Source organism: Mesocricetus auratus, unplaced genomic scaffold, assembly GCF_017639785.1.
Source record: "Mesocricetus auratus isolate SY011 unplaced genomic scaffold, BCM_Maur_2.0 Super-Scaffold_100010, whole genome shotgun sequence".
Taxonomy (NCBI): Eukaryota; Metazoa; Chordata; class Mammalia; order Rodentia; family Cricetidae; genus Mesocricetus; species Mesocricetus auratus.
In genome coordinates this window covers 13451107-13474995 of record NW_024429194.1, presented here as the reverse complement: position 1 = coordinate 13474995, position 23889 = coordinate 13451107, and the positions used below count along the sequence as shown (strand labels likewise).

Below are 23889 nucleotides of genomic sequence, written 5' to 3'. Positions count from 1 at the left end.
GCAAGAACGTGTACATCACAGCTTTGGATTGCCACAGCCCCGTATGGGGATGGAAACGACGTGCAGAGAGGAGGAAAGGAATAGAGAGAAGGAAAAGGAAGGCAAGGGAAAGGGAAGGGAAGGGAAGTAAGAAAAATGAAGAGGTTTTCACCCGCCAAGTCTTAACCCCTTTGAAAACCACAGAAGCAGCTGACCTGAACAAGGGGGAGCTCATGGACCCCAGATTGATAGCTGAGAAGCCAGCATGGGACTGATCCAGACCCCCTGAACATGGGTGTCACTGAGGAGGCCTCAGTATTCTCTTGGGCCTCAGGCAATTGATCAGCATTTAGCCCTGTCATCCAGATAGACTTTGGGATCCCATTCCACATAGAGGGATGCTGTCTCTGCCAGGACACATGGGGGAGGGCCTAGGACCTGCCCTGGATCATATGACAGACTTTCGAGATCCCCCATGAAGGGCTTCACCCTCCTTGGAGAGTAGACTGGGGATTGGGTGAGGGGTTAGGGGAAGGTTGAAGGGGGACTGGATAGGAGGGGAGGGAAAGGGAGCTGGGATTGACATGTGAAGTAAGCTTGTTTCTAATTGAAATTTTAAAAAATGCTGGTGAGATAATATATATGTGTGTATTCAGTAGAAAACAAAAGAAAAATTAAAAAAAAGAAAAAAGAAAAACAAGGAGGAATGGGGGACAGCCAGTGAGGATAAAATGTGTGTGTGTGTGTGTGTGTGTGTGTGTGTGTGTGTGTGTGTGTGTGTGTATCCAGTAGAAAAGAAAAGAAAAAGAAAAAAGAGAAAAGAAGAACGAGGAGGAAGGGGGGCAGCCACTGAGGAGACATGCTTTGGGACTGGCAGGTCTAAGTGTGTAGGGCTAACTTGAAATTCAGGACAGATCGATCCAGTTACATTATTGGCAGTTTGTAGGGAGAAGTACATCATTTTAGGGGAACTCAGTCTTCCTTCTAAGGACCTTCAGGGGTGAAATGAGACCTACTCAGACTAGAGAATAATCTGCTTTATTCACTGTTTAGTTTTAAATGTTAGTTAAATCTAAAACCTTTTCCAACTACACATACATTGGTGTTTGACTGGAAAACCCGAACTTTTAGTATAAACAAGTTCTGGTGTAGAATTAGCCACCCAGAACCCTTTTCAATATACCTTTACAAAAATGGTTTGCATGAGAATCACATTTTATAAACCATTATGTCATATTTTTCCAAGGTTTATCACGGAATTGAGAGAAATGTTATTTTTTTCTCCTCCTCTTCTTCTTTCTCCTCTTCTTCCTCTTCTCCTCTTCCACATCTTCCTCCTCCTCCTCCCCTTCTCCTTCTCCTTCTTTTCCTTCTCCTTCTTTTTCTCCTTCTCCTCCTCCTCCTCCTCTTTCTCTTCCTCCTCTTCCTCCTCCTTCTTCTTCTTCTTTTTTAGACAGCCTTTGATTGCAGGCATGTACCTTATGATGTCTGTTGACACTGTGATACCACCAGGAGAGAAAGGTAAGTAATGACCATTTAGTATTTACCATTACCTCATCAACTAATCTATAGGAGCAGATTTATAGTACATTCTGTAAGCTTATTGAATGGCCAATGTTTATGTGCATATCTGAAAATAAACCAGTTCTTTGGTGTCCTTGGATTTCAAATGGACTCTTAAAAATTATTCTAAGTCAGTGATTTATTGGTTTTCCAATATTTATTTATAAACATGCCAAGAAGGGAAGTCCATGTTGTATAAAGACTACATTTTATTTTACAAATCAGCTGTTCATTCTTTCGATGTGAAAATTAAATGGCATAATGTCCAGAGGTATAAACTATGATATGGAAAGGTTCAAATCAAGATGCTACAAAACCCAACACAGCTCTGCCTTAGTACTTAATTTCCCTATTTGCAAAATGGAAACAACCACCTAGTCTCCCAAGCTAGCATACAGCTACAAGAATAAATATGACATCATTGATCCAATGAAAATGTCACATTGAATATGTTTGTTTGAACAGGAATCTTTTAAAGTTAATGTTTAATACGGTTTATCTATTACTGTTTTAAAAATCTATTTTAAATGAGTGTTTACTTCGTCATTATTATTTGCTAGACTGTTAAAATAAAATAGGTGGAATGGGTCCATTGTAAATATGAACTGCCAATTTAGTGATTCTAGACATTTATATTTATTCTCAAAAACTCTTTGTACTAACATTAAAAACAAATTTATTTTTTCTCAACAGAATAAATTTAAAGGAAAAGATAAGAAACCAGGCCTCTGTCTTCATACAGAATGCTTTGATTTGCTCCTTATCATTCTATTGTTAAATAAAAACTGCAGGGAAAAATAGGATCAAAATATGTTGCATGAAAAGATTTGAATAAACACAAGGCTCTTAACACATCTTAGTAAGATGTCTGGCATGGAATAAGTGCTTATGTCTGCTGGTTAATGAATGAGTGTTTATTTCACAAGAAAGTCAAGTGCCACTACATGAGAGTACCTCACTTTTAACCAAAACCAAACTTGTTGTCCAATTGCATAGTGACTTCTGTTTGTTTTGTTTCCCATAGTGGTGAATTCTGATATTTCGTGCCATTATAAAATGTACCCAATGCATGTGTTTGCCTACAGGGTCCATACTCACCATTTAGGTAAGAACTCAAGCTACATGTCAAATTATAAGTGTTTGATATATGCTTGCTGGCTCTATAAATATAAAATTTGAATTATACTGGACCTTAAGTACATTTTTATCAAATTCTTTTATTTTTTATACTACTGTCTCATTATTTCATTAAACTAGTACTTTGAATTCTGAAAATACTTTGCTTTTACTTTTGAAAAGAAAGTAAGCACTAAACGTGGATTTTTGCTTTTCTAAAGGTGTATAATATTGCTCATTTCTGATTTGTGTTTATTAAGGGAAGGTAGTGAGTGGATACAGAGTGAGAAATAAACAGTGGACGCTGATTGGACGCCAGAGCCCGCAGCTGCCGCAGGTAGGTAACGCTTTCCTCATCGCTTCTCTCAATATGGTGGCGGCGTTTCTTTCTGTGAAATATTTTATGAAGTTTTTGAGAATCTCACACAATTTACTTTGATCATGCTCAACCATCTCCAGCTTCCCACAGAGCCACCAAATCTCCCTACCCACCCAACTTCTTGCTCTTTCTTTCGTTCTTTCTTTTTCTTTCTTTCTCCCTTCCTTTTTTCCTTCCTTCTTTCCTTCTTTCCTTATTTCCTTCCTTCCTTCCTTCCTTTCTTTCTTTCTTCCTTTCAGTGGTGGAGTTCAATTTATTTTGCTGTTTACTCTTCAGAGTGGACCCTACCCAGGAATGTGGTCAACCTAACCAGGTGTCACACTATTTAAAAAAAATTAACTCTCCTACCAGCAGCCATCGAATGCCAGTAGTTTGTCTGCTAGTGATGGGACTTCATGCCTACCTCCCCCACCTCCATTCTGGGATTTTTGTCTGCCTTGAGGTTGCGTGGGTCTTTTTCGTGTTGTAGCTTCATATGTGCAACTGCCCTGTTGTGTCCAGAAAAGACTGTTTCTTTGAAGTCATCCACCACCTCCAAAAGTCACAATCTTTGCTTTTTTTCTGAGGAGTCTGGCAAGATTTAGATATCCCATTTAGGGCGAGCATTGCAAGCTGTCTTCTTCACTGCTCGTTGGCCAGCTGGGATCTCTGTGAATTGCCATTTGTGCAAAGAAAAGCATTTTTGTGATGGTGAGAGGTACAAGGCTCTATGAGTATAGCAATATCATTAGGAACCTCTTTATACGTTGGCAGTATTTTCTGCCCCATCATTCAGTTGGTTCCAGAAGGCTCTTCTTTTAGTCTTATTGGGCATGGGGGTCTGTATAAATAGTGTTTATTTATTTTAAAGTCTGGCACTTGTGCGCTAATGTGGAATTGGTGAATTAGGGGAGAACTCATTTTATCTAGCACTATTTGTGCAAGGATCAGGAGAGCTACCTGTGTATCTATCTTCATACTTTCTACCAACAATGCTCCAAGTCTCATATTAATCAAGCATGTAGTTCTGGGTATTGGTAATTTTAGTGAACTGTTGTATGTGTCTTCTGGGCAGGCTTTCTACCCTGTGGAACACCCAGTAGATGTTACTTTTGGTGACATACTGGCAGCAAGATGTGTGTTTACTGGTGAAGGAAGGACAGAAGCCACTCACATCGGGTAAGATTCTGCATTCTCCCTAGTCAAAGATAGTATATCAGGCTAAGCCAAGATTGTGGGTAATAATTATCTCTATGAATGAATTATACACACTTTTGGTATCATGGACAATCACAACAAATTAGCATTATGTAACTACCTGGCTGGTTGATTTGGAAAAGCCTTAGAATCAGGCCTCTCTTTTGCCTTCTCATTCCTTTGCATGTTAAAGTTATTGCAAGACCCTGTTTCTCCTTTGGACTTGTCTTAATAAAGGAAATAAGATGACTGAATTTTTTTTTCCACAGGAGTCCTTTCACCCTTATTTTAAAGTTAATACCCAGACCCCTGGTTCTTTCTATATACTAGAGACTGTTTTTCTCAGTTGCTACTCTACCAAGTGAGCATAGTATCCATTCCCTTCCCAATAAGGGATGTCAAAACATAACTGCTTTTCAACGTGTGGAGCCTCATCAAATAGATTCATTTTTTGTCATAAAAATATATTGACAATTTCTAAAGCACTAAGGACTCTTCCAAAAAATAGATTAGAGATTTAAAATGAGAGGCAAATTCTCCTAGGCTTTCTGCAAGAAAGGAATGTAGGTACTGCCTCTCTGTGTTGAACTAGGTTTAGAGATATTCACTTAGTCCACCTGGAAGCTTGAGGCACTACAGAAAGTAAAGTTTTCACAGCTGTTGACAAGGAACCACACCGAATAGGACAAAGGAAGGAGAGTGTCTGATGGGTTTCTCCTGTCACTCTAAGATGGGTTTTCATTTTTTTATGTGAAAATAGTATCAATTTGTATTTTTTAAAATAGCAGCTTTCCAGCAGCTTTCATATTGTGTGAGGTTTCTTAAATTTTGGGAGAAGACTGGAGAAAAACAAAAAAAATTATTGGGTTTTCATATAGAATAATAGTTAGGAGGGAGGCTTGACAACATAGACACAACTACACTTGAAAGCGGGGGGGGGGGGGCGGCGTCTGTAACAGCCTTTGACACTTGAGGTAAAGTGATCCAGAGTGTATTGATCAGCTGCTCTCTGTTCTGCACTCTTGTGGGGCCACAAGCATGGTAGTTAAGTGCCAGAGGTTACTCTGTTAACCTTCTCAGTCAGTAAACAAAGTAGCTCAACACAGACATTTTCAGAGCCTTATAGGTATTGATTCGCAAGCTTAAGGTAGAATATTTTAGCCAGAAGGACCTTAAAATTTTGAGTAGGAGGACTTAGACCTTGGCCAGATTCTATCCTTGGAGTTTTCCCCTCTGATGTAATTTCCGCCATAGAAATTAATGGCTTGTGACAGTGCCAGAGTGAGAAGGCGGAGTGGCCTCTGGGGGCCTCTTTCAGTGTCATGAATCTGGAATAATTCTAGTCTCCTTAAATTTGTACATTTTGCTTTAAAATAATACCCCAGGATGATGATACTACCTTATCATTTAGTAACCTCTTGTGAGAGAAAGTAAATACTACTTTATTAAAAGTAGTATTTCTATTTCATTTATATTTATAAATATAAATTTACAAATTTATGTTTATATTTATAAATGAAATAGTAAGGGATTATAGGAAATTAAGTATATTTAATTTATGGTACAGATACATTTTTCAGAAGAATAAACTAATAAGACAAGTTTAAAGAAATATAATCATGAATAAAATTTTTATTATAATGCTGTATATGCCTATGGTGCTTAATGTGCCTTTTAAATTTATAAAGATGCTGTCTATAGTGTTTCTGTGTTTTGTACATTAACAGGTATAATCTCACTGGGTACTATAGGATGACGGTTGAAAATGTAAACAGTGTGTGTGTGTGTATGTGTGTTACTTATTAAATTACACTCTGTAAACTTCCCGCCTCTTTCTCTCCTCCCACCTAACACACATGTATTAGGCAGGCAAGCCCACTGGACTTGCTGATGCAGAGTTTGAAGCAGTTAGATACAAATTGGAGTTGCTCCGGGTTTCTGTGAGGCCCCATGATGTTCTTTGACAATTACCATCCTAGACTTTGGACATTTTCCCTACACCAACCCAAAACCATGTTAGCTTAGGTCCACTAGGGAGATTTTCAGTTGAGTGATATTTCACAGAAACCAAGTGAAACCCTAGTAACCTTAACATTTAGTATTGCATAAAAGTTTGCTTAACTGGAGCAGTCATAATTAACTGTCAAAAGGTACTTTAAAAGGGAGACTCCGTTTTCATGTTAGAGTCTCATTTCAAAATCTTGCCAGTGAGAAATAGATCGAGGCATGTTGATAGACACCCATTATCCCAGCTCCTTGGAGGCAGATCTCTGTGAGTTTCAGGCCAGCCTGGTCTACAAGACCTAGTTTCAGGACAGCCTCCAAAGCCACAGAGAAACCGTGTCTCGAAAAACCAAAAAAAAGTTTGAGATCTTTGTGGGCTACACAGTGAGCTCAGAGCCAACCTTGAGTTTGACTGGACTTTACAGGAAGATATCATCTCAAACAAAACAAATACAGGTTAGTCTAGTAACTTCCATGTCTGTCATGAATGAATAAAAAAGAGAATATGAAATACTACACAATAAGACACTGTTCAGCCTTTAAAACAAGGAAGACTGATTTGTGTCAACATGGATGAATCTGAGAGAAAAGTACCAAAAGATGTTACTTTTAAAAACATTACATTTATTTGGTGTGTGTGTGTTGTACATACACACCTATGTCCTATAGTTTATGTGTGGAAAACAGAGGACCACTGGAGAGAATTGGTTTTCTTCTACCCTGTGGGTCCCAGAGACTGAACTCTGGTCCTTAGGCTTGTTGGCAGGTACCTTTATCCACTGAAGCATCTTGTCTGGCCAGTGGTCTTAGTTTTAAATGTGAAATCTAAAACTGGTAAAGTTGAGTTAGAGTCATGATTATCAAGAGCCAGAGACAGAATAAAGTCGGAACAAGTGGAAATTGTTGATTGGGGTAGTATAAATTTTTAAATTGACAAGAAAATAGCTTTTCATTTTCTGTTAGACAAAGTGATGATATACAATAATAAATATTCTAAAAATAAAGTATATGGCTATAAAAAGGTGATAGTTGCGCAAGGTGATGGATATACTTAAGTAATTTAATTATTCTTTGTTGTATGCACATGGTAAAATGTAATATCGTTACTAATAAATGTGATTAAGATGTGTCAATCAAAAGTGGTGGCCAAATTATGTTTTAAACAATGTACTTAAACCTAGATAAATTTACAAATTTACTCAAGGATAAAATGTTACATATAAATGTAAATTTATCTTAAATTATAAAACAGTATATAAGGCATTTCATATGGTATATACTAATAACTTTGTACAAGTGGTTCTGTGAAGTGATAATTTATGCTTAATGATGGTATTTTGCATTCAATGAGACACTTCCCTAAATTAATTTCGAATGTTTAGTCAAGTCTAAACAAATAAATAGACTCTATTTAAATCAATCAATTAAGCTAATTAAATCAGCTAATCATCCTAAATGTTTTTAGACTAAATTCTAAATAGTGGGGATCATCAGGTAGCATTTACTTAGTGGTCCTATTTGCTTGTGAAATGTGTTATTTCCTGAGAATACTAACAGAAGAGAAGGTGACAATGTCTAAAAGATGTTTATTCAAAACAAACCAAGCACGTTGGTTACCATTTGCATTTATTTTTCACTGTTACTTTATTATATCTGAAACAATGAATGCCAATTGTGACATTTTATGGAGTGTATAATATACCCAATATTACTTTCCTTGTCTCCTTCTTTCTCCTCCAGTCCTGACTCTCTACCAAAATAGCATCCTTTCTACCTCGTCCCTTTTTTTTTTTTAACTAATCAGCATTTTGAAGCCCAGTATTTACAAAAGGGAAGGTAGATGATAAATAATGTCCCCTTACTGTGCATCCTGAAAGCATGTAACTTTTATAAAATAAATTATTAAGAATTTCATATTAATCTCCCAAGTTAGTAAGACCCATTTTGGCTATTTGTAAACCCAGCTTCTGTTGACAATAAGAAACAGGACTAGGGAAGGACACCACCGAGCTTGCAGAGTGTCACAGCCTGCAGTCTAACCGTGACCTACAGACTTGGGAGTTTGATTCATTTCAGAATCCTTGGCACTTCCTTAAATCTTCACTATGTGCCTTTCTATTATAAGATATCTTTATGAAAGCCCCAGTGACACTGAGATAGATGCTTGGCACATAGATACTGATAAGTATTTTTCAGAAATACCACAAACCACTCATATACATTTCAGCAGTATGGTATATCAGAGCCTGTGTCTTACATGCAGCTATTCAAAAGGATTATTCTTCATCATTCACCATCCATTTCTTGAGGTGTTCATTCTTTCAAGGATCGCTAAGCCACGTCAGATTTAAAGCTACTGATATTAAGTATGACAGTATGAAGGAGAAATTATCACACTGGCACTTGATTCTGACAGCAGGGAAGTGCAGCAATATTGGACTATTGCTGGTACCCACGGTTGTCATTTTAGAGACTACATTGGCACTTGTGAATGTTTAAATAGCCAGGAACCGAGGCAGACACATGAATACACCTTCCTCCTCCACCACTTTCTCATGGGAATAACTATTCAGATGAGCAGTTGAACTGCATATATTGACCTAGGTTGAAAATACTGGTTTGTGTGTCAAAATACTCCCTAAGGAATAAAGAAAGCAGTCAGTATGATATATGTCATTTCTTGTTTGTTTATTTTGTTGTTTGCTGTTGTTTTTAAGAGGTGAAAAACCAAGAAAGATTGTGGGATAAAAGGAACAAGCTGTGTGTGCTTTTGCTGCGACACCTTGATTCCTAACCATCCTTAGCTTGTGATGGGATCCCTGTTGGATAGGAGAAGCTCAGTACCCTAGACCATAGGTCCAGATAGCAGTAGATAGGAAATAAGCATGTTCCTTTCTATCCAGCCTTTCCAATGAAATTTTCCTTACAGTAGTCAATATTTATAAATTTTTTATCAACTTATCTTTGCATCTTCCAGTCAGTACCTCCAGTGATCTGTCTCGGTTGGCAGATTAGTGTTTTTTACAGAGTCACATGTTTAAAGATGAACATATTCATCTGTTTTTAAGATGAATACATACTACTAATTGCATTAGTGTACCATGTGAATAAATATGTGTGCAATGTAGGCACATATGTATAATGTATATATACTTTCACGTGTTTATGTGTAGTTTTTTCAACGTAACAGCACATGGCAAGGTAATGTTAGAAACTGGTACATTATTTTTATTTTCACAAATTTACTAGGTAATAAACTATGATATTAAGCAATAAAGAACAAAGTAGTGTGTTATTTTAAAATACCATATGTATTGTCTTAATTTTATTTTTGAAATTATAATCACATTTCTACCTTCCCTTTCATCTCTTCCGTATTCCCATCCTTGCTCTCTTTCAAATTCCTGACCTCTTTTTTAACTAATTATTATCGGATGCATACTTGTGTGTGCATATACATATATATTCCTAGATGTAACCTGCTCGGTCTCTGTAAAGTAAAGTGACTTGAGTATATGTTCTTATGGCAGAATTTGGTATTGAATAACCAACTGGTGTACTCTTCCTAGGGAAGACTATTTTCTTCCACTGTCAACATTCCTTAGTTGTCTTCATGTAGGGCTGATGTCACATGGATTTTTTCCCCCAATCCAGCTTGGCATGTCTACTGTTGTCTTGTTCAGCTCATATTTGTGCAGTCATGTTGGTGAGGCTTTATGGGTGTAGCTTCTGACATTGTTAGGAGACACAATCTCACAGCCAACTTCCTGATGTTCTGGTGCTTACCTGGTTTCTGGATCCTCTTTGACCATATTCCCCGAGCCTCACGTGCAGAGTGTTTTAATGCGGAAATATTAAGATACACAAAATAGGGATGTCCTATGGTATTTATTGAGGAAGAAATCACTTACGTGAGATGCCAAGAAAGTAGAGAACAAAGGTCTGCATGCTGTTCTCCAGGCTGAAAACTAAAACCCAAAGAGAGAGAGTCTCCTCCCCCTAGCTCTTTTTATCCCCTCCCCCTGTACGCTCTACATACCTGTCAACATATCCACACGGGTATGGTCAGCACTATGGGTATCTAAGATCTCTCCCTACAGTGTTTGGTAGATGTTCTCATATGAACTCTACATTTTGATTGATTTTTTGCTATGCTCTCTGTCTATTGCAAAGAGACACCCTGGTCCTAGATTAAGCCCATAAAACCTCAAAGCCCGCCCCTACGGTGACACACTTCCTCCAAGACTACACCTACTCCACAAAGCCACACTTTCTAATAATGCCACTCCCTCTGGTGGCCATCTTTAAAACTACCACATTCTACCCTGTCACACACACACACACACACACACACACACACACACACACACACACACACACACACCAAAGTCTTGTAACCATAAAAAATACATTCGGTTCAACTTCAAAAGTTCCCATAGTCTATCACAGTCCCAAACTTATTTAAAAGTCTACAGGCAAAGTTTTTTTTCTGAAATTCATGCAATCCTAACTCTTCACTGTAATCACCTATAAAATCCAAGTCAAAAAGCAGATCACGTACTTCCACAGGATATATGTTACCATTCCAAAACATAGGAAAGGGAACACAGTGAGTAAATACTGGGCCAAAGAAAGCCTGAAAACAAGCAAACTCCAAACTCTGCATATCCAAGTGTGATGTCACAACACTCTTCAGATCTCCAACTCCTTTCAGCTTTGTTGGCTGCCACTGACTTCTTTCCCTTGGGCTGGTCCACTCCCTGTTGGCAACTTTGCTCAGTAGGTGTCCCGTGACTTCAGCATCTCTAATGTCTTGTGGTCTCCAAGGCAATCCAGGGTTCAGCTTCTCACGTTAACCTCTCTAGACCTCCATTCAGGGATACCCCTCCCTGACACATGCCTGCTCTCAAAGACTTTCCTTATACAGAGAGGCAAATTCCATAACTCGTTTCTCCTCTTCTTGATTCTAAAGCCAAAACCACATGGCTTAAGCTGCCAAGTTCTGCTACTTCCTGGGGTTGGAGCATGACCCTCTAATTCAGTTACATCTTCACGAGCTTTCTGCTTTCTGTGGTTTTCTTCACTGCTTAAGCTTGGATACCCTGAAACAGGATCTGTATGTAGATCAGTCTGGCCTGAGACTCACCTGTCTCTGCCTCAGGAAAGCTGGGATTAAAGGTGTGCACCACCACATCTGGCTCCAAGTTTTTCTTTAATTCCTTTTCACAAGTTGGAAATTTAGCTGGGTGGGATCTTACCCTGAGGTCAGCACTTCCTTTATTCCATTTCTTAATCTGTTTATCTCACTGAACACAGGAGTTGGCTCTGTTCCACTTCCTGGTGCCCCATTTCTCAATCTGTACATTCTGTACTTTTATTTGCTCAGCTTGCTCCTTTTCGTTATAAATCTTCATCGTAGTTAATAACCACAAAACAGAGTCTATACTAGGCTGGTCTGAGATTTCCTCTGCCAGTGGAATTAATCCAAAGCTCTTCACTTTACCCTCAGGCACACTTCCTCCAAAAAGGCCATACCTCCTAATAGAGCCTCTCTTTTTGGAGCCATTTTCTTTCAAACCACCACAAATATAGTGGACAGCCTTGCTTTGTTCCTGATTTTAGTGGAAATGCTTTGAGGTTCTCTTCCTTTATGGTTGATGTTGGCTGTGAACCAATGATGAATTGCATTTATTATGTTAGGATATAGCCCTTGTCACATGTGCTGGCTAGTTTTATGTCAGTTTGACAGAGGCTAGAGTCATTGGAGAGGAAGAAGCCTCAGTTACAAAAAAAAAAGTGCTTTTATAAAACAGGGCCGTAGGCAAGCCTACTGGGCATTTTCTTAATTAGTGATGGAGGAGTGAGAGCCCCTGCTCACTGTGGGCTGGTGGTTCTGGGTTGTCTAGGAAAGCAAGCCATGAGGAACAAGCCAGTAAACAGCACTCCTCCAAGGCCTCTGTGTCAGCTTCTTCCTCCAGGTTTCTGCCCTGCTTGAGACCTTGTCCTGACTTCCCTCAACAATGGGCAGTGATGTGGAAGTATAAAGCTAAATAATTGCTTCCCTCCCCGGCTTGCTTTTGTTGTGGTGTTTCGCCACAGCGAGAGTAACCCTGCCTAGGACATGTCCCTAGTCTCTCTAAGTCTTTTGTCATAAGGGGTTTGTTTTTTGTCTTTTAGCATATTTATGTGGTGCATTACATTTATTGAGTTAACCTGTATTGAACCATCCCTCCATCTCTGGGATGAAGGCAACTTGATCACGGTGGATGATCTTTTTGATGTGTTTTAGGATTTGATTTGAAAGTATTTTATTGAGAATTTTTGCGTTTATCTTCAGAAAGGATATTGATAAATATTTTTCTTTTCTGATGACTCTTTGTGTTGCTTTGGTATCAGGGTAATAGTGGCTTCATAAAATGGATTAAGCGATATTCCTTCAGTTTCTGTTTTGTGGAATAATTTGAGAAATATGGCCATTATGCTTTCTTTAAATGTTTGATAGAATTCTGCGCTGAATCCATCTGGCCCTGGCTTTTTGTTGCTGGTGGCAGGAACTTTTAATTAATGTTTCTATTTCACTAGGGGTCATGGGTCTCGTATTAGTCAAGGGTTCTCTAGAGGAACAGAACTTGTAGAATGAATCTATGTAGATTAAAAGGGAATTTATTACAAAAGCTGCCAGGCTGCTTTCCAGCTAGTCCAACAATGTCTGTCTGCAGATGGAAAATTCAAGAATATGAGTGTTGTTCATTCTCCAAGGCTGGTTGTTTCTACTTGTAATCTTTGGGATCCCAAAGAATGGGTTCTGTAGTAGCGAAGCCTCAGCATCATAGATGAACTTGCCTGTGAGAGTGAGGGCAAGCAGGCAAAAGGCAAAAGCTTCCTTTTCTCATGACCTTTTATTTTGGGACCACCCATTCCTTTTAGAGCAGGTAATTTTCTGACCAGCTCTAAACCTGCTCAAATATAATTTCAGATGGTGTGTTGACACCATGAAAAAGTGCGTGGTGAACAGGTGTTTGCTGGGGATTGCTTCCCTCCAGTGTTTGCCTTTATTTCATGGGAAGGGCAGTTAAAATGAAGTTCATCAGATTTGGAGTAAGAAGCCATATGATTTGGGAAGCATTAACAGAGCTTCTCCTCATTGCGAGAGTCGATTCCTGAGGTCTCACAGGGGCCGTTCATTTTCCCAGCTTACAGGAAGCACATCCTATTTGGAAAAGATTTTTTTTTATTTTTTTCCCCTCTTCTTGCTGACGTCATCTATGTTGCTATGGAAAAGCATTGATTGCCGCACGACACTGCTGGAAAAATCAACACGGATGAATTTCTCCAGGGCAGTCTGCTTTCCAGCTGGTTTTTGATGAGGCATGCTGAAAATTGTTACAACTGAGAACCAGAAGGAAATGCTCTCTTTTTCCTAGAACTAAGTAGCTACACAAGCCTTCTGCAATGTGTGGATATGAAGCCTCCTTAAAAACTACCTCGTAGCCTTTGCCGACTGACAAAGGATGCCCGTTTTGTAAAGGACTGTGTGTTATTTCTATTACCTGGAACTGTTTTCTCAGAAAGAGATGTTTCGGGGTTTTAAACATCAATGTTTAGCATTACCTATCAGCTGCACAGTTCTAGCTGGCTTAGATATACAAGCCCATCCCATAGGAGAGGTTGAGCAGTGTTCACTGGGACTCGCTGCTGGTCATTCTTCCCTTCCTTGCTCCTTCACCGTTGTTGCAATGTCAGATATTAGGGTTGTGCTTATGATGCTGTAGGTAACACAGGGCCTTAAAAAGGAGGCAGGGAATCCAAAGCAAGTTCCTAGTAAGTGTACTTGTGTATAATGCATGATATTCCTGTTGGAGTGTTTTGAATTTTACCATCTGTCCTAGTTTTATATCTGTTGATTTGATAATATACCCTGCTATAAAAAAAACAAACAAAAAAACAACTTAAGGAAGAAAGGGTTTATTAGCTCACAATTCCCGGTTACAGACCAACTTTGCATGGAAATAAAGGCAGTTGGAAACTGAAGCAGCTAGCGAGATCTATAGTCAGGAGCAGAGAGAAAATGATTGCATGCATCTGTGCTCTGTTCAGCTTCTCTTAGCCCAGGACCCCAGAGCAGGGAACGCTGCCACCCACCTTTAGGCTGCTGCTTTCAGACAATCACCCAGTTTTGCCTGCAGGTGGTTCTAATCCAGATCATTCACTGATACACCCTTTCCAGATGTCCTACTTAGCTTCTGCTACTCACTTTCACAGGCTGCAGTCATCCGAGAGTGGACTGCCTAGATCAAATTAGTCTAGTGTCTTGCATTTGGGGAATGTTCTTGATTCTTAGTTGATGTAGGAGGGCCCAGCCCACTGTAGATGGCAGTATCCCTAGGCTGGTGGCCCTGGGCTTATGAAAAAGCATCCTAAGCTTGAGCCTGCAAATGAGCCAGTAGACAGTGCCCTCTTGAGCTTCAGCTCTGACTTCCTTTAATATTGGACTGTAACCTGTACATTGAAATATACCCTCTCCTCCCCTAATTTGCTTTTGGCCAGAATGTTTTGTTTTGTTTTTCAGAGCAACAGAGATAGACTAGAATGCCAGTTGATTCTAGGTTCCTGAAAGCTGATAAGTAGAACTAGAACACTTCGATTTACTAAAAGTGCAATTGAGTTATGTATGGGTGTTATAACATGGAAGGTAAATAAAGAGTAAAAGGATTTAGGAGGGAAAAAATTGCATCTCTGAGCTACTTAACTACTGCTTTCACCTGTAGTGCTGAGTGATGTCCACCAAGAACCCAGAAACCTATACGCCACTGTGAGGAGGAATTACACCTTTGATAATGTGCTTTTAAAATGTTGGAGACTGTGTTAGGTTTTAATGAAAAATATAAAGTGTATGCAGTTTTCTCACTGTTGAGTCCATTGTTGGCACATTTCCTGCTTTCATTTATCTTGCATTAAGTGTGTTTTTTATATGAGCAGTTTATATGTTCTGTCTACTTTATTCCCCCTACAGTGGCACATCTAGTGATGAAATGTGCAACTTATACATTATGTATTACATGGAAGCTAAGCATGCAGTTTCCTTCATGACCTGCACTCAGAATGTGGATCCAGATGTGTTCAGAACCATACCAGCTGAGGCCAACATTCCAATTCCTGTAAAATCTGACATGGTTATGATGCATGACCATCACAGAGGTGAGCATGGATATTCAACAGAGTGTCATGTTGGCTTTGTATTTCCATTTGTTGTTGACTAATGGCTATATGAGTAATCTAAAATTATTTTAGCTTCTTTAGCTAGTCAGTATGCACACATTATTTCCTTTCTTTCTTTAATATGTAACTCCCACACCCTGACATTTCTCCATCAAAACAGTAAAAGGGGGCACTGGGGAAATGGCTCAGTTGACACAGTGCTTAGCGTGAAAGCATGAGGCCCTGAGTTCAGATCCCAGCACTGGTGTGAAAATCTAGATTCAGCAGTGCACATCTGTGCACACTGGTAAGACAGAGGCAGGAGCATCTTAAAGTTCTCCCTGCCATCCAGCCTAACCGAATCAGGGAACTCCTGGTTCAGTAAATGACCGAGTCTGGAAAAATAAGAAGAGTGGTTCAGAAAGGCATCCATTGATGAGATCTGGCCTCCACACACATGTGTACTGATGTATAGAAACGTACACATCCCACACATGAATATATATGCACATACACAGTACATAACACACACACACACACACACACACACACACGCCAAGACAAATATCAGCCAGTGATGAAAAGACTGTTGTTTTGTGCCTGACAAATGTAAACCTTTCTTCATATAATTCCTGTTATTTTTTTTTACTTCCCTTACTTCGTTCCTTCCATAGGCAGAAATGAGCTACATGATTTGTAATTTGTAGCACATCCTAAATAGTGAAAGTGCTTTTTTTTTTTTTTTTTTGGTTTTTACAAGACAGGGTTTCTCTGTATTGTTTTGGAGGCTGTCCGTCCAGCCTGGCCTTGAACTCACAGAGATCTGCCTGCCTCTGCCTCCCGAGTGCTGGGATTAAAGGCGTGCGCCACCACCGCCCGGCTGTGAAAGTGCTTATTGTCTCCAGCCATTTCTGCATAATGTACCTTTTCAAGTAGAAGTTAATTCTCGACATCCCTGGTCTTTGCTTTTGAGGTTTGATTCTCAAATCCATCTGCAGGATGGTCACACATGGCTGTCTTTCCTGTGGCTTAAAGTTCCAAAGCCCTGTCTTACTGCATGAAGTTGTACCAGAACACCAACTAGCTCCCAAATCAAGACACAGAGACTTATTATTAGTTATGAATTAAGTAAGTAATATTCTGCAGCATAACAAAAAATGTAGCATAACTTTACCTAGTTAAAGAAATTTCCACAACATGAATTACATTGAGACCTTATGGGGTTTTGTAAATTAAACCGTGAAATGCCACAGCAACTGGTAGTCGGGTCATTTACTGAGATGCTAATCTATTTAGAGAATGTAAGTTTATATTATCCTGTACCACCTTAAAATATTACTAAGGTCAATTTAAAAAGTAAGTATGAGTAGTTTGTTGGAACATTTTTTAATGCTCCATAATTAATGTTACTAAAAACCAGCTGGCCTGCTTATATAACAAAACAAGTAGCTAATAGCCATGCTGGAGGTGCCAAGATATTATGAATGACAGCATTTCCACCATAAAGGTTCCTGATAAGGTGATTAACACAAGATTCTGAATGATATTGCCGTTCTGATGACTGGATCCTACTAAACTAGTAAAGTATGTAATATATGCTGATAATTCACTCTCAGCCTCTTTGCTCCTTTACAGAAACAGAAAACAAAGATAAAACCGCTCTAATCCAGCAGCCAAAGCATGGAGAGGAAGAGGTACTAGAGCAGGGTACGTATACTTACTTCTCTAACCAGCCTGCAAAAGTCTGTTATCGAAATAGGCAGCCAAATTGTCAAGCCATCACATCAGACAGTTTATGTCTCTATATCAGCTCAAACCATATCATTGCAGTTCTTATATGATGCATAATTTATAGGGAAATGGTCACTTGTGCTTAGCCGGGAAAGCAAAATTCATTAGTGTAATTTAGTTCTCTTTAGGCTTCTCTGTCTGTGCTTCAGTTTATGTGCTATTGTCACTTTTTAATATAGTTCATAGACCTACAAATATAACCGTGAAAAAAAAAACAAAAAAACGTTGACTGCTTTTGAAATCCACCGAACTTTTCCATGTAAACTCTTATGTTTGTTAGCAATATTTGCATTTCAAGCAAAAGGAAATTGAGGATTGAGCCTGCCTGTTTAAGTCACTCTTTTGTGCCCTCGGGAAGACAGGATGGCCCGCTGCTACACCTTCACAGTCTTGTTATATTGCCATGAGTTCAGACAGCATCATTTTCCCTGTGTTCTGTGTGTTTGAAGTAGCACTGTTTGTAGCTTAGCTGTTATGTCATAAACTACATGTGCCGGCAGCCAGAAAGTAGTCTCCAGAGCTTTGGTCCCTTGCCAGTTGTTTAAAAAATAGTGTTTTGTGTTAGGTATTATAATATACCTCTAAATAATTTATTTCAGACTGAATACTGTATGCTTTTAAACATTAGCTTAATATTAATGCAATAAAATGTCCGTGAACGACAAATAAATGAATGTTTTCTATTAGCAATGTGTGGAAGTGTGGGTCGAGGAGGTAGCTCAGTGGGAAAAGCACTTGCTGAGGAAGCATGAGGAGTGATCTTCACCACACATCAAAGGCAGACAGGTGTGGTGGCCCAGCTGCAATCTCAGAGCTTGGAAGGCCAAGACAAGGGATCCCCAGGGCAAGCTGGCTAGCTAGACTAACCAAAAGAGTGAACTCTGGGTTCAGCAAAGTACCCTGCCTTAGAAAACAGAGTAGAGATCAACTGAAGAAAAAACCTACAGTAGCTGCTAGCCACCACACACACACACACACACACACACACACACGTTCCCCTTCACACACAAATGCAAACACACACAAGTTTCCAAAAAAGAAAACACGTCATTAAAACAAAGCATTTTACTATGCAGGGGTTTCTGTGTATGTGTTAAGCCAAAACCAGGGAGATGATTTTGCGCAAAAGAAGTGTGAGCGTAACTTCACATAACTAAGTTTATCAGTCCTGTTGATACGTTTGTTAGGAACGCGGGAACAGCAGACTGCTTACAGACATTTTAGCATAGTTGAATGTCACTGTGGTGACATTTGCCGAGATTTACAAATAATTCTTTTGACACTGAACACAGTTTAGATTTATGTCTTTGAAATAATTTGAGCAATCTTAATAATTCCTTCACAAATATTAATGTATGTGTGATAGCATCAAATTGAGAGTGTTGCTTGTAGATATGTAAACTGATTACAATTTCTTTTTCACTTAGTGTAGTCAGTTGATCTGGGCTAGCAGCCTAAAGACCTTATGAGCAAATCGTTCTTTCTTCTAAGATTGAGGGAGTTTCAACCGTACACACTGCTGAGAGCCCATAGACCTTCATATTGGCCGCATAATTTCCCTTTGTTCCATGGCATCAAACTTTCAGTGTGCCCAGACTCTTGTGAATTCCAGAGAAGAGTGGTCCTACTGTTTCTGTTTTCTTCTACTTCTGACTGAAACAGAAGAATACTGTAAGGAAAGTCAGAGACATTATTCTGACTCAGTTGTAGAAATTGGGCTCTGGTGCGCATGTGTTGGAATGGGTGTACCCATTATCCCTCCAACATTCTGTGAAGTAGTAACTCACAAAACCATGCCAGTGGCCACTGTAGTCTCTGTGTTAGCCCCACTGGAGGCCATCAGCTAAAGATTTAAGTAGAGACACAACACTATGCACATTCACATAGATTATCTGATATTCTAATGAGATCAATCTATTTCTTTACAATACACAGGACAGATCTACTCATTACTGAGAGAACAGCCTATTCTTCAAAGAGACATTTGTGTGCACAAAATATCTATTTATTTCACTCCCTAGGAAGTCATGCTGACCAAATAGCTAGTAAGAGGACTGTAATTATTCAAATAAATTACTCCATGTAGCATAATTTTTAAAGCAAGCCCTTAAACTTAACCCATTACTTTATTTTGTTGTTCTGGGTCTATTTCTTTCCATGTACCCCTCCAAATTGAATGAACTCTTTTAATATCTTTACCTTCAATAAATATAGGCCTAAATCATTTGTGTAGTGCTAGCCACAGAGCAACAGATATCATCTATATTGGTTCCACAGAAAGTCTCAAACCGTGGCAAAGAGCCAAATAGTGTGTGAAAGAAGGAAACAGTGACCTACAACATCAAAAACCTGTATGTGAAGGCAAGCTCTGTGCTGACCACCGCTGTCCATAATGTAAATAGTTCTACACATATACATAGTGTATACGCATACACATAAAATCGTAATATGCTATCTATCTGTAAACCCACATATAGAAACTGTGTGTGCAGCAGCAGCATTAACTGGAAAGCTGACATCTAGAAAAAAGACAAGATAGGTGATAAATACTATCTTTTTAAAGGTATAAGCTTTACTATGACCGTAAAAGTGCATGAGGAATGTTCCATAATCCATTAACTGAAATTTAAAAAAAAAAAATACAGCTGCAGGGACTGGGGAAATGGCTCAGTGGGTAAAGTTCTGGCCATGCAAGCATGAAGATCTGAATTTGGATCCCAGCACCTGCAGTGGCATGCTTTTAACACTAGCACTGGATGGGGGGAGTTAGGAGGGTCCCTGGGGCTTGCTGGTCATCTATACTAGCCAATCAGAATATGTCTCCAACATGAGAAAAATATGCAACTAAACTCAATTATCCTTTTAACATGGCTTCATCTATTTTTTCTTTCTTTTCTTTGAAATTCTTACCACGAAAATTACTAGCTATTAACTTTGTTCCTGGGATATTAATCTTGACAGAAAATCAATTGACATCTTAGTCCCGTGAAGCCATGGGGTGTGGTGTGACATCTGTGCTTTCTCTTAGCACAATGGCCTTCCCCAGCATCTTTTGCAAGCATATCTCAGACTCTGTCTCTGGTGGTGTCATTTCTGAAACACCAAAGCCCCACCACTATGTAACGATCTTACCATTCAAATAGTCTTAGATAATGCAACACTTGGAAACATCTTAACAGGTCGGGAGGGTGTTTAAATAATGGTTGCTGTGAGTTTTTAAGCACTATTCATTATAGAAGATAACTATACAAACTGTAAGTAAACAAAAGGTTGGCAGTACAAAGAAATACCTGCATGTGAAATAGATATTACACATATATTTAAATGTGTATGCATATATATACATTATATGGAGAATATTTATGTTAGACTATTATATATATGTTATAAACTCTTTAAAAACTATTAAAATTTTAATATTTTATATTTATATTTTGTATTTTATTTTAGTATTATACATTTACTATTTCTTAATAAAATAAAACTGTTACAAGGGTGATTGTTTTTTCAGTGTTGAGAATCCAACCCAGGTAATGTTAACCAAGTATTAACTACTAAGGTACATGCCCAACCTGCAACAAATATTTTTAATGGCTGCATAATTCGGTTATACTCCTACTGACTTTTAAATATCTCATTTCTCTGTGTATGTGCTTATATATGAACAAACTAATTAGCATGTTTCCAGGCATAAAAATAGAAATATCACCATCCCTTAAGTCATTGTGAGGAATTGACTACATATATGAGTACGATGATCAGTGAATGATAGCCTCTAGTAAGTTCCCAGTTAACAGGTGAACTAGTGCCCACGCATATAATGAGTACAGTAGATTTAACGCTGAGTTACTCTATATGTGTGAATCCAGTTACAGAAGTTGTGGGTGAAGGAAATGAGTACTAGCAAGCTGTCTGGAAGAAGTGATGCTGAGATCTTCCAGAGCAGATGTGGAACCTTTTAGAAAACTAATGCATGTTTTCTAAGTTTTCCTTATTTCACCTCATACTCGTTTTCTGCACAAGAGGCACAGCCTGGTGTTTCTGTCATCATCATTTAGAAACGTAGCTTACCTGCCTCAAGCAAGAATCTATACATGTATACTTAGGAGCATTGGAATTCAGTATTGCTGTCCTTAAAATTCCGAATATGGCTGTTGCTCCTAAATTCTGTTGCTTGCAGTGGTGTGGTTCAGTGTTTTCCACAACTTAAGATGGGCTTGAAAGCACAAATGGACAGTACCAGCATACCCTCAAAATAGTGCATTGTCCTCTGGGCAGTGTTTCTTTTGCTGCAGATAGGACCTTAAACAGTTTCATTCAGTTTGCTCAGAACTCTCCTCACTGGAGTCTTTGTGGTCTCCTGTAATCAATCTTTCCACTAAAAGGTCAGGACCATCAGCTATCATCCCAAGGCAGGGAGAATAGGACAAAAATACAATTTGTAGAGGAAAACACTCCGTGACCCCAGGCCTTCTGTGAAACAGAATACTTTCACAGTGGTTGTATGCTAACAAAAATGAATTGTCATTGGCATGTTTTATCACAAGAAACAGGGTGGCAAGTTACAGCCGTGACAGTAGACTGGAAAACCTTTCTCAAGTAAGATCTGGTAAACTAGGGGTGAGACACACCCGGATGTAGTAGCTGAAATGTGTACTTCTTGGCCCTGTTCGGGATGAGACATTCATTTGGTCTCCTTACAAAATTCCAGTGATTTTAATATTATCATAGCTGATTCCTTGGACCCTCAGTGTTATTTAGCCCCGTTTTAAATATACTACAGTTCTTGAAAATGGTCTCATTGGCTAAAATGTATCAGTTTGTTGTGATTTATGAGTTACTCACAAGTCTTTGTTTATTGAACTCATCTATCAAACACAGTTCTAAATACCCCCAAGCCTCTGGGAAACTGACTGAGTGCTGTTTAGAATCGGTTCGCTGATAACAAAATGTGAATGATCATTCATCACATGGCCGTGCCATCCCTTATAGATCTGTGTGCATAGGAATTGTGAGAGCCTCCTCCTATTGGATATTTCTCCCCTATCTTCTGTTCTCCTGTAAAAAGATCCATTTCATATGTGAGCCTTGAGTGGACGCCTCATGATCTCATGTTTGTTACTCTAAGGCTGTTCCTCTAACAAGGAAATAATCAGTAAACCAAGTTGAAATTAATCAATAAAGTTAGTTATGACAGGATTGTAAAACCAAATATTTAACTATTATTTTTTTAAAACGTGCTTTTCCCCTCCCATGCATCCTTCTCATCAGTCAGTTATCTTACATGTAATTGTCAGCTTGTTACATGCTATTACAGGGGTTAGTTGGAATGCCTTGTCAATGCTTAAACTGCCAATGACATGCATACTTCCTCTCTGTGTACCATGGAAATCACAGAGCAGTAGTGGGAACAGTCAGCTGTGCAGAGTAAACCCCAGTGACTTCTGTAATACTTGATCATTTATAGCCTAGAAAATGACTAAGAGGTTCTTAGTCATCTTAAATTGTTATATGTTTATTTACTGTATGTGTTTGAGTGTTTTGTTTACACATATGTAAGTGGACCGTGTGTGTGTGCAGTATCCACAGAAGACAGAAGCAGGTGTTGAATCCATTGGAACTAGAGTTACAGATGATAGGGAGCTGTCTTGTGGGTGCTGGGACTTGAACCTGGGTCCCCTGGAAGAGCAGCCAGTCCTGGTGACTGTTGAAGCATCTCTCCAGCCTCTGTTTCTGATATCTGCCACAGTTCAGATTTTACACTTTCTATAAGTTAAAGGCAACTGTGGGATTTTTACATCCAAATATCTTTATTTAAAATAAACTCACACAGCGGGATGGTGGTGGCACACACCTTTAATACCAGCACTCCGGAGGCAGAAACAGGTGGATCTCTGTGAGTTTGAGACTAGCGTAGTCTACAAGAGCTAGTTCCAGGACAGCCTCAAAAGCCACAGAGAAACCCTGCCTCGAATCACACACATCCCCCCAAAATAAAAATAAACTCACACAGCAATTTCTTCTCTTATTTTTCATTTTTCCATCTTTCATATATTTTTAAACAAGTGTCATTCTGTACTGTAGGCTAACCTGAAATGTTATGTAGCCATGCTATCCTAGACCTGTAATCTCCCAGGCTGCATCTTCTGATTGCTGGGATTACAGTTGTGAATCACCACACCTGGCCTCATGGGTCAGACTTTTTTTTTCAGTGCATGTTTCCATTTATTTTAATTTATTCTCATCATGTTCTTGGAAGTAAACAAGAGAAATTCCTTTCTGGGAGCAAGGAACGGTAAACAGCTCCTACCAAGTAGAAAAATTCTTATTGTCCCGTTAGGTGATTAATGCAAGCACACAACTTAGAAACTTAGAGTTCAATTGTTGCTTGCATTTGTGTGGACTGTGCACTCCCATTTCCTCAGCACATTGGTTGCTACTCTAATTGTGTTCTTCCAAATCTCAAACTGCCTCAGTCAAATTACATGAGAGACCTGCCTGTGCATTTCATAACAATCAAAGTGTTAGCGAATGTTGGAGGAACAAATGGGACCCCTCCCCTGGATAAAGCTATCAAGGAAACGTATTTGTCTCTGCTGATACAGAAGCAAAGGGCAACATCGTGCATGAGCTACTTTCGTAGAATCCTGGAATCCTTTATCGGGCACTCCCCTGATAGGAAC

At 39.0% G+C, this 23889-nt stretch overlaps 1 protein-coding gene and 1 long non-coding RNA gene across 9 annotated transcripts in view; one reads left to right on the top strand and one right to left on the bottom strand.

The window, feature by feature from the left end:
* The window catches only part of Pam (peptidylglycine alpha-amidating monooxygenase), a 263904-nt gene that overhangs the window by 191669 nt on the left and 48346 nt on the right, over positions 1–23889 (top strand). For all 8 annotated transcript variants that reach the window (XM_040752966.1, XM_040752968.1, XM_040752967.1 and 5 more), the window contains exons 9-14: positions 1433–1500; positions 2567–2647; positions 2919–2995; positions 4092–4195; positions 15231–15415; positions 17051–17122. In XM_040752966.1, the coding sequence (XP_040608900.1) occupies positions 1433–1500; positions 2567–2647; positions 2919–2995; positions 4092–4195; positions 15231–15415; positions 17051–17122 (587 nt within the window). The remainder of the gene's footprint in view (positions 1–1432; positions 1501–2566; positions 2648–2918; positions 2996–4091; positions 4196–15230; positions 15416–17050; positions 17123–23889) is intronic.
* LOC121142730 overlaps positions 1–23889 on the bottom strand; it is a 67819-nt gene that overhangs the window by 10179 nt on the left and 33751 nt on the right. The gene's annotated exons all lie outside the window — the stretch shown is intronic.